General features: G+C 31.2%; 1 protein-coding gene across 2 annotated transcripts in view; it reads left to right on the top strand.

Annotated features, from left to right (window-relative positions):
• The window catches only part of LOC107438476 (glycogenin 1), a 31886-nt gene extending 19988 nt beyond the window's left edge, over window positions 1-11898 (top strand). For both annotated transcript variants that reach the window (XM_016050780.4, XM_016050779.3), the window contains exons 4-7: window positions 2657-2819; window positions 4185-4311; window positions 6736-6910; window positions 9731-11898. In XM_016050780.4, the coding sequence (XP_015906266.1) occupies window positions 2657-2819; window positions 4185-4311; window positions 6736-6910; window positions 9731-9913 (648 nt within the window). In that variant the 3' untranslated portion in view covers window positions 9914-11898. The remainder of the gene's footprint in view (window positions 1-2656; window positions 2820-4184; window positions 4312-6735; window positions 6911-9730) is intronic.
• The last annotated feature ends 401 nt before the right edge of the window (window positions 11899-12299 follow it).

The following is a 12299-nucleotide window of genomic DNA, read 5'->3' as shown; positions in this document are numbered from 1 at the left end:
AATTGTCAAACTATTAAAACGTGCCTGTTCCAATTAAAGTGTGTTTATTTAAGAAAATATTGCTTAAGAATGTCCTATAATAAAAATATCTTATGAATAAGTAATTATAAAGAAAAACCGCCCTTCATTTTGAGATTTTTATTTGGAATAGAGACAAGTTGACGTTGCTTTACTTATCTGTCCACCCGCAATCCATCAATGATCAATAAGTTAGATAAAAAACTATAGGAATATGTTTCTATTGGGATGGGAATGCGTATTGTCCAATAGAAATAGTGCAAACAGATAGTTGCCATTTCAAACCACAAAATTACGACAATTTATTGATTTATTTTACTTAAGGATGAAATTCAGCCTCTGACTTGGCATCTCTACAATATTCGAAGTCTAAAACTTAAATAGACAGAATGTTTGATAAATATTACAGGTAATTATTTTTAAATTAGGGATAAATTAATAGTTAGTCGGTAAACATTACATTTAAGTTTTATTAATTTTGTATTGCTGACAACCTAAGAAATCTTGTTCAAATTAATAAACTGAATCATGTGGAATTTCGTCTTTGAGCTTTTCGTTGATTTTAAGAAAATTGAATTTTATCTTTATGAAAACTGAAATGCATGTTTTAGAAAATAGAAATGTATATTTAAGAAAATGAATACAGCTCAAAATCTGTTTTTATGAAAAAGGACATGTAAGATGTGGGATCCGTTTTTTTCAGCAGCGATTATTGCTCAAAAGAACAATGATCGAAATAAAAAGTTATACATAAAACAAAATTTTTAGCTAACTTTTTAAAGCTTTTCTTTAAATTGAGCTTTACGCAATTGAGCAATGCGCAAAAAAAGGGACTACCTTGGATAACTTTTGATCCAATTTTGATTCTATCTTATTGGTTCGAGGGTTTGACCACAAATATGCTAATTAAATAGTGCAGCCGATATTTTAAATTGCGAAATCAAACACAAAACGCACATACCGTTTTTTAATGGATTTGGTTCTCTGACCCCCAAAATATAGGGGTTGGCCGCAATCTGGGAAATATCTTCTCCATAGTTCGATCAGGAAAGCGATCCAAAGTTTGGACCCCTTAATGTTTATTTAACTTATTGCGTATTTCGCCATATCAAGAATTTTTTAAAGGAATTGAAATTTTTTTGCACACAATTATGAAATTCGTTTATCCAAAGATAATTCCATGCAAAAAAAATTTTTTGTTTAGTAAATATTTATTTTTAGTTTTATTAAAAAATAGTCGAAAGAAATTTTAATTGTAAGGTATACAATTTTTTACATAATTTGGTACGTAATTTTACGTGACAAAATACAAAATTCGAGGGATATCGTTCGAATAAGTTCCTGAGAAATCGAATTTTATAAAAGTCGTATAGTTAAAATTCGGTTTCTCAGAAACTATTCAAGAGATTTCGCTCTAATTTTGTATTTTGTCAAGTAAAATTGCATACTTTGAAATGATGTAAAAAATTTATAACTTATAATTCCAAAAATTTTTCAATTCAGGGGTCTGTTTAGAAGAAATTTGGGTATGTTAACGGACCCTTCACAAAATATCTTTTCATAGAAACAGACCCTTCACAAAATATTTTAACTTAAAAACCCTTCACAAAATAATTTATCTTTTAATCGGACCTTTCACAAATTTGTTTATCTTCATTATTGTTTTGTTAATCGAATAAACCCTTCCCAGGAAGGGGGGGGAAGAAAGACAGATGTAAACGAACTAAATTTTGCCTTCGGCAGACGCTTCTTCCTTTATTCGTCCGAAATATTCTGCGTTCAGCAGTATAGACTAAATACTAAATATTTGTAAGGTGCATAGCTAATTTAGTAGCTGCAATTGCTGCTTATTTATTAAAATTTAATTTTTTCAACTATAATTTTGCAGTGTTAAGCTTAATCTTGTATGTCTTTACAATTTAAAAACTCCTTGAAAAAGTTTTTCTGCAGTAACGGACCCTATTTGCACAAATTCACAAAAGCGGACCTGGTTGAAAGAATGTTTATTTTATATTCACAAATTAAGAGTAATTTTTTCACAATTTTACAAAAACGGACCTTTCACAAAATGTCTGGACAGACCCCTGCAATTGTAATAAAATAATATAATAAACAATAATAAAAATGTACTAGAATTATCTTTGAAGAAACGAATTTTTTTAATTGTGTGCAAAAAGTTTTCAATTCGTTCTCGAGATATGGTTCAAAAGTTCTCGAGATATGGTTCAAAAGTTCTCGAGATATGGTGAAAAATAAGCGAAAATTAACATTAGGTAGTCCACACTTTGGTTCTATCTCCTGACCAAACTATAGGGACCCTATTTCCCAGATTGCGGCTAAGCCCGATATTTTGGGAGTCAGAAAACCGAGTCAGTTGAAAAAAAATATATGTTTAATCAGAGAAAAAGCATGTTTGTGTTTGATTTCGTAACTTAAATTATCATCTGCTTTAATTAATTAGCATATTTGAGGTCACCTCCTCGAACCATTAAGATCAAGTTCTAGAACGTGAAGATCCGATTATTAGATCAAAAGTCATTCAGATTGTTTCAGCTTTTTTTGGCCCTCTTTACATTTTCTTTTACCGGCATAACGTTACTTCTTTATGTTATTAACTAACTATAACTTCTTCGTATAGGTTATTAAAAATTGTGATGAGCTGTTTGAAAAAGAAGAGCTTTCTGCAGTTCCCGATTGTGGCTGGCCAGACTGTTTCAACTCCGGTGTGTTTGTCTTTACTCCCAATCATCAGACATACAAAGAGATAATCCAACAAGCTCTAGGAAAGGGAAGTTTCGATGGTGAGCTATTATTTACATCAACACCTGTTTCGCAGTATATGTTTTGATTAATAAAAGGCCATTCAAATATTACACAATCATATTTTTAGCAATTTTCGACTTCCCACCCCTTTTGCCAGCAAAAATAAGCAAATAGTTGTCCTTTAAGAATGAATAACTTCAGTTAAATTTCTCACTCCGTTTCTCAATGCAATAATTATTTTAATGTTTTTGTAAGTAATGTTCAAGATATAAAATTACATTAAAATATCATGAAAAAATATTAACAGATGTTTATTATTAATTAAGATTTTTTTCTGTATCATTTATTATTAAAGTAAATAAACAAATAAATAAACACTATTAGGTATTTGCTGATTAAAAACTTCATTCGCTTTAAAAATATATAAACAGGAAATAACAGTCTACATGATGCAAGCTCTCAAAAATAGGCTCCTATATTCAAAACGTGAATGAGAAGAAACAAAAGTGATATTTGCAATATAAAACATTAAATCACCAACCAAAAATGGAAAAATAAAGGTAAGAAAAGAAAGCTAAAAAACCACAGCAGCCGAGAGGGGCAAATCGGGATAAAATGCGTTTCCACTCACTATGGAGAGGAACGAACAGAATAATCGGCATTCATATACATTCAGCATTTTAATTTTTAGCTCTTGAAACATGGCGACTGTTATTTCCTATTAATATATTTTTGAAATGAATAAAGTTTTTAATCTTACTGCTTCAGTTTTTTGGGTTTTATTTAAAACAACAATAGATTTAACCTTTAACGTTTTTCAAATTTACCTCCCATCGACCATGATTGTAATACTTAGTAAAAATATTAATAATTGTATAATTAAGTACAATTATGTAAATTATAACTATAGTTGTCATAAAAATATGGTTCTTCCTGCCATACACTTGGCATTGAACTCATAAAAAAGTGCCATGCCGCTTATATGGCAGCATTGGGCCTTTAAGGGTGGGTTAATGCTAAATTTAAAGCCACCTAAAAATTATTTGAAAATATATTTATTTTGATCAATATGTTACTTAAACCGTAGGTGTTGGGTTTTTGCCAAAGCATTTATTAGGTACCATATTTTATAGTTAATCGATTTCACATTATTAAAATGACTTAAAATTTGGACAATGGTGTTAAGAAGATCTTATTTCATAAAATGTTTAATTTCTTAACTACTTAAATTGACATTGGTGACATTCTTTGAAAAACGTTTTAAAACAATAAAAATTCCAGTATTTTATATATTAACGATTAAAGACTGCTTAAAGCTTGCACTTTTCTTAAAAAGTAACAAATAAAATAAATATGAAAGTAATTTTAGACCTCATAGAGATAAACAATTCTTTTATTTCCAGGTGGTGACCAAGGTGTTCTAAACGCTTATTTCAGTAATTGGAGAACGGCTGACATATCAAAACATTTGTCTTTTATCTATAATATGAATGCTAACGTTGCTTATACATATCAGCCTGCATATAATCAGTAAGCCTGCTTTCAGATTCCTAATATTATTTTAATTTTATTTTGAACCTAAACTACTATTTGATCATTTCAATAAATTTATGATGATATTTAATTAATTCAACAAATTTAACTTAAAGAATTGCTCATTTTAATGAATTTAATCTACTATTTAATCAAATTATATATATTTCTCACACACGGTGATAAATGAAATTCATCCTCGTTTCTTTTTCGCGTTGGCAATAAAGAATTAAAATATCAAGCGTGTGAACAGTCACATAAGCATGAAAGCGTAAACGCATATGTTGAAACATTTCTGAATGAAAATTCACGTGGACAACGGAACACTGAAACAAACTGAACTGTACGTTGGGAAGAATTGAGAAGTTAAAAGCAAATAGATCAACTAACAGAGTGTTTTATATTATGCTTTAATTATACTTATGTAGGTTCAAAAGTAATTTTATTCAAATAATTAATTTAAATTAAGATTTTCCACTAGAACACATTTCAAATGGATTTAACTTAGTAGCGAGAATGGTATGCAAAGAAAACCATAAGATTTTATATATAGCAATCTTTGGGGTTGGGGAGCGTCAGAGAACAGGAGGCAGAGCCCACGAAGTTAAACTTATTAACCAACTATATTTGATCAATTCAATGCATTTAATCTTCTATTTGATCAATTAATTAAACTTAGTAATTCACTATTTAAACAACTCAAATTCTACATTAAAAATTACTGGATTAAATAAATTTAACCTTCTATTTGATAAATAAATAAATTGAATTAAGATAAATAAATTAAGATTAATAACTTGGTATTTAACAAAAGAGCTTCAGTATTGAGATGTAATGGATCATCTTAAACATTAAAATGAAGAACGAATAACCTTGAATAACTTATGATCGAATTTTCGTACACTGAGTTTTAAAATTCAAATTTTGAATCTTCTGTCCGAAATATTTTAACAAATTTATGCATGCTGATACATAAACATACTTCTCTGATTGAACTAACGTTTTTTACGCGAGGTGTCCAAAATTTGAATTATAAAGAGTTACTTTTTATTTGACTTTACAAAAGGGTTAAAAAAATTACATCTTCTAGGAGGAGTTTATATATTGATATAATGTAGTTTGTATAAGAGGTATTTTTGTTTTCCTATGTATCATCAACTGTATAAATCCATGGGATGAAGTATTGCACTAATTTGATTTCATGAAGAAGTTTTGTTAAGATATTTTTTCGATGATTATATTGAAGAGCTAAATGAATGATAATTCTAGGTTCATTTTGAGAGAGGGGAGAGAAATAATTTATTTTGCTGCTAAACATTAGATGTTGGAGCTTTCAGTAGATGAAATTACTTAGTAAAAATCTCTAAGGATTTTTTTTTTAATAGAGGAAACTTCCAAGCGCGTTTAGCCTCAAAAAGCCTACAACTTAAAGCGAACGCTACCTCTCTTGTAGCTAATACCGAGCGCTAAGACTCGAACAATCCAAATGAATGTCGGAGATTTATAGATTTTGTTATTTGCGGACAATAAATGACAGCATAACGTAATCTTTAGTTCCTCACTCACAAAAAAGAGCACGATATGGACTCGGAAGCAAATTTATTTAATTCAATCAACCAATTTACTCAATGTCACTACGCACATTTAACAACTAAAATCTCTAATTCTTATTTTACCGTACAGATACTTTCTATTCTTTTTGCAAATGTAATAGGCGATGGTTACGCAATTTTCCAACTCTTCACTCTTTCCCTCTCTCTCTTCTTTTTGATAAATTTTACATTTTTCCAACGCCAGTGTATTGTAATTTCTTACTGATACGTTTTGCCATGGCGGAAAAAAAAACTTGATATGCCGAAACCATGATAACAGCAAAGTGTAGTGAATGGACAAATCACGATTATTATATTTTTAAATAACATAATTCGAGTAACAAGAGCCGTGATGGCTCAGGGGATAGAGCGTTTGCCTTCCAATGAGGTGAACCGGGTTCGAATTCCAGTTGATACGAATTCTGCATCCGGCTTTCACCGACCACAATGCTGACGTGAAATATCCTCAGTGGTAGACGGATCGTGGGTTAGTCCCCTTGCCGTCAGGCTAACCGTGGGAGGTTCTCGTGGTCTTCCTCCCCATGTAACGCAAATGCAGGTTAGTTCCATCAAAAAGTCCTCCACGAAGGCAAAATTTCTCCCAATACTTGAGCCAGGAGTTTCCTTGTCTTCTGGATTGGGTTCAACATTACAAGGCTACGTAATTGAACATTAGCAGTCGTAAACCCAAAAATTGGGTCGACTGTTCAACGACGGTTATAAAATATAATTAGAGTGACAATCTTAGAGCTAATTGTACGCAATAAACGTTGTTCTCATAGCTTGAGTGTGATTGTGCTAATTATTTATCGAGTTTAATATGTTGCAGGTTCGGAAAGGATGTGAAAATTGTTCACTTCTTGGGTCCCATCAAGCCGTGGATGGAGTTCTACAATAGTGAAACAGGTCGAGTACAACCTAACAGTCCACACTCTCAGGAACACCTGCAAATGTGGTGGGATGTCTTCATGAAACACGTCCAACCGAATCTCTCCGAAGAATGCGTAAGCACATAAGCCTTCCTATGAATTAATATCTACTTTGAAGAAGTTATTAAAGAGCTTAAATTATACTAAAATATGAATAGAGTGGAATCCAAGTGATGTGATACGTTTCGCCAAATACTCGGCACCTTAGACGTCGCGGGTTCGAACCCCATAGTAACGCTGGATTTATTTTCGTGCTGTTTTTCCTTCATTAGTTTAGTTTTTCAGCCATTATTTTTATAGAACAAGGCTGTATATGTGTATAAAAGAACAAGAATTCAGTAAAACTAATCCATAAGTATAAATCTTCGTAATTTTTTTATATTAAAAAAAGTGTACTAAAATATATTTATAATTTTTTTTCCCAATGAGCTGCACAATCGGTCTTACTGATGAGCAGACCTAGTGCGCTCTCCAGAAGTGGTATCCACTCTTTCAGGACCACCACAATGGGTGAGATACCGTTGGTCATGTTAATTTGAACGTCTAGTTTCTGCCACGCTAGATGGCAGCACCGAGACTCTATTTGGATGCTAAAGTGCACTAGGAATTTTTAATTTTTCCGGAAATGCCAAGAGCCAATAAGGCACTCCAGGGATCTTTTACATGCCGCATAATCATACGACATGGCCGCTGAGGATTTTCGGCATCCCGAAAATCCGGTGTCTGGGCCGGGGAATATGTAATGTATAATGTTTTATATAATGTATATTGAATATATACATTATATAGAAGATATAATGTATTAAATATATACATTATATCTTTTATATAATGTATATATTCAATATACATTACATAAAAGATACATAATTTATATTGTTTTCGTTTGAGGCAATACAGCTGATTCTCAGGGGTGATTGTTTTCCTGGTGTACCCCAAAATTCCGTAGTTTTCGTATCATCCTTCAGGATGTAAAAATTAAAAGCAGAACATATGAGTTTTCAGGGAATATCCCAGAATTCCGCGTTTCTAAGTACCGTTGGTTCCGCTAATCAAAAACTTCTAATCCTACGAAATTTTCACGGGATTCAGCAATCTAAGATTTAAATTTTGAATCTTTCGCTGAATCCCGTTAACGAGATGTTTACATACATGTAATTCTGGCGGTTCGGCGGATTTTCGCCATTTTGAATAGTTGGAACTGTACCCGGAATCTGCTAATAACGCGGTCCTTATTCACGTGATTATAATATCAAACATTGATTTCCGTATTTACCGAATTTAAAAGTCACACGTTGCGATTCGTATTCACCTGATTAAAAAATCGTACATCGTGATTCGTATTCACACGATTTAAAAATCCAATATCGTGAATTTGTGCTGAAATCAGTTAAGAGATTTATATTCACGCATTTTTAAAATCCAATATTGGGATTTATATTTACTCGTTTGCAACATCAAAAATAGATTTCGTATTTATACGTAACTTACAAGCTACGCAGTTCGTTTTCAAGCAACCTGAAAATCATGCATCGTAATTCGTCTTCACTTGTTTTTAAAAACCAATATCGCGATTCATATTCACGAGTTTTAAAGTCCAATGCCGCTATTCCTATTCATGCAATATTTAAATCCGATAACACGATTTATATCCACACGATTTTAATATCCAATATCGCCATTCTTGTAAAAACTAAGATTTTTCTCAACTTATTTACTATATAAGTGAGATATTCTTCATTTGTAGGTAAATATTAATCTTATTGCAGAAAATTATGTTGAATACGAAACATGTATGTTACATAAATTGATATTTTAATATCGATTTTTTAAAGGCTTTTCATGTTAGAATCATTCTAATATTTGTGCCATTTATCTCAAAAATTGTGACTTTAATCCATTTGTGCGTAGCATCCGTTTATTAGAACAACTGCTTTAAAAAAAGGGGGATGTGCAGTATTTTATTACTAGCATAGTTTTGTTTCGGAAAATGACGATACTTTTAATTCTGTCTACCATAATGCACTAACATGAAAAATATTTGTGATAGATCAAAGCATAGTGTCTTATTAAACCCGAAGAGGTAAGTAAAAATTTGAGGGGTAAACTTGGGGGAAGGTATAAGGATTGAGAATTGCACAGCAAAGTCATGAATTGTCATTTTAATCCGCTGAAGATGTTTCCACATTATGAACTGGCAGTTCGTGCATATTTGAAACGATGCTTTTATTATTTATCTATACATTTTCAGCAATTGTCAAAAATCGTATTCGAATAGGTACAGAAATAGAGCATTCATCTTAATTTAATGATTTGGAGATCAACTTGGCGAGCTTGACAAGTTAATCTCTGATTCATTACGTAAAATGACTATTTATGAGCCTATTTGAATGCGATCTTTGACTATTAATACTAAAAAGATAAAATTAAGAATTAATATTCGTAAAAGCACCTTTTCAAATGCACATGAAGAGCCAGTTCATAATAGGGAAGCAGCTCTAGCGACATACAATGACATTTCCTGGTATGAGTTGCTGAGCAATTTTTAATCCTTACGTCGTGCTCTATCCCCCTTCTAAATTTGTAAGCTATACTGAATCACCCTATGCGTGCTACCACTTTTTACTTAATAACTTTATTTAAAGTCATGCATTAGACCAGTTGTTATTCGAAAAGCTGCCTTGAAGTTACACGATTTCTCCACTTCCTACGCTTTCTCCTCCCATGGTTTCAGCTAATCTTGTTTTCCCCCACTGCAATAAGTAATCAGTTGGAATAAACATGATACACCAAAAGCATGGTAATGGAGGAGGGAAGTGTGGAGAGTGGGAAAATTGCACAGTTTTAAGATACCTAATCCATTGACAGCAATTATAATTGATTTTTCTTCTTTAGACTGGAATAGCCGGCGAGCTCTCTAAGCTTCAACTGGGTGTATCAGGTTCAGGATTAACGGAAAGTTCTGAATCCCGAAGATATGCATGGGAGCGTGGTCAAGTTGATTATATGGGCAAGGATGCCTTCAGCAATATCGAAAAGAAACTTCAAGAATCTATCGACAAAGAACCTAAAAAGTAGATTGTCTGAGTGTGTGACTAACTAATCTGTGGTTTTCATCCGTCAAATTTTTATTTATTTTTTACTGAGTACAATCTTTTTTTTTTTGTCTAATATGTCTGCTCACTTTTTTGAAGGAGGAATTAATGTATCTCTCCAGCAGTGCTATGGAATTATATGTACAGTTGAAACTAACCTACGCAGTTTAGTACTCATTGAGAAAATTAATACTTTAGAGTTCGATTTATTTATTTATTTTTCTAAAGCAAACAAAAAAAATAATCACCCATAAATTGGCTAAAAAATGCAAGTGTAGCTATAATAAATTATTAAAAATATATATTATCAAGTGAACCTTAAAATGGCATCATCGTATTCTGTTTTTAATTGCTTCAAAAGTAATTATAAGATAAACAGCATTAAACACGAACGCAACTGATCTTCGAATTTTTTTAACACAAAAAATTGCTAACAATTAGGTTAAAAATTGTAGGGAATGTAAGTATAGCTAAAAATAGCACCCGTAACCCGGTAAGGCTATTTTTAGGGAAATGAATTAAAAGAAGCGGATATTATTCCTTATCAAACACAAGTTAGTCGACAATTTGGCTTAAAATTATAAAAACACAAGTGTAGCTGAAAATGGCACCACAAGCGTTTCTAAAACCATTTTATATTTTATTTAAGCAACAGTAAAGAATTTTTAATTTATTCATTTCTGTTTTTATTTTTTTAAATTTTTGGAAGTTTTTGTTTGATAAAAAATATTTTTGAAACAGTTTTTATTTTTCATTTATTATACAAAGAGCTTTAAAACATTATGTTCCACCGCTCATATAAAGTTTTGTTTAGATTTGTTTTCGTTTGTCTTGCATGCATTATTGCATTGCATTGCATGCTTTGAAGCATATTTGTCTGCAATGCATGCGGTGTTTGATTTATTGCAAAGCATGCAGTTTTGAGTGGTTCAACTTTTGTGAGCTTGCTCTTACTTTTGCATTTTTATCAGCAACAGAAACTTTTTTTTTGTTTTGTTTCATCACTTTATTCAATAAATTCTTTTAAAAATGAAGATGCAAGCTTTTTTTTTTTTTCAAGCGTATCGGTTCTCAGCCATTGCTCGAAATTGAAATATATTTTACTCATTTGTATATTTTGAAAATAAATATAAAATCCCTTTGGAAAAAAAATAAAATCCTCTTGTTCACAAATATATTTTTTCAGAACTTTGGTCGAATGTTAGGTTTTTCAGTTTGCAATTTTTAAGTAGAAAATGAATGTGTCCAAAAAAAATTTCTTTCTTAAAATTAACAAAGTTTAACAGTTTAGTTGTTACACGCCATCAATGGTGTATCAATGAGGGTCTGATTACTGCTACATTTGGCATACTGTTCTCATTATAAATAGAATGGGTGTCTTAAGATTACGCAACTCTTCATAATTATCCGCTCTCCGTTACTATGGTTTCCTGAAACCATGGTAACAGTGAGGAAAAGCGTGGAGAGTGGAAAAATTGCATATCCTTGAATCACCTACTTTTTTTACAAAATATAACAGCAGATATTGGAGCCCTAAAATGTGCCAATACCGAATTTATAAACATATTACAAACACCTGTGACATGCGCATAATATCAGGTGCCAAACGTACATAAAGATAAATTTATTAAAGTTTTTTTTTTAAAAAAAAATGCTTGAAAAATCGATTTTTATATTTTCTAGCTGTTGGATTTTTATCCAATTAAGTGATTACGGATACCGGACTGCCGTTAAATTACTGTTTAATGTGCCAAATTTTTTGCTACTTTACTGCGTTCTCAGTGGTCTAGTCTCGAGTGCATAAAATGAAATTTATTGTTTAAAATTGTTTTTTCTTAAAAATAACTTATCATTTCCCGCCAAAAAGGTGTCTAAGCCAAACTATTGTGTTAGAACGACATTTTTGTTGTTAAATTGGCATAATTTATGTAATTTACATTTGAGTGATTAAATGGTTTTATATTTTTACTGTCTGGAGTGAGTTATTGCTTTTATTAACTATGTTTTTATATTTAAAAAAAGTCGTTTTGTACTGTACGATTGCTTTGAATTACGGAAAAAAAGCACCGGAAGAAAAAGCCCGAAAATATAACATCAGAAAAAGCTAGCACCGGAAAAAAAGCATTTCTTTAATAAGCTCATAGATGTTAAATCCGATTTGATTTGGACCGTTAAACCGAATTTAATGTAATTAATTATTCAATCACAAGTAGATATTTATTAAATAAATTAAAATACAAAGTTTAATTTGAAGGTGGCTGAATAAAACTTTACACACTTTGTACATTAATTATAAATACAATTATATAATGTATAATAGTACTGTTATAAATAGTTAATCAATTAATAGTCGTTTCTCCAGGTGGTAA

This window comes from Parasteatoda tepidariorum, chromosome 6 (assembly GCF_043381705.1).
Source record: "Parasteatoda tepidariorum isolate YZ-2023 chromosome 6, CAS_Ptep_4.0, whole genome shotgun sequence".
Classification (NCBI taxonomy): domain Eukaryota; kingdom Metazoa; phylum Arthropoda; class Arachnida; order Araneae; family Theridiidae; genus Parasteatoda; species Parasteatoda tepidariorum.
The sequence above is the reverse complement of the archived record's forward strand: the minus strand, read 5'-3'. Positions and strand labels throughout refer to the sequence as shown.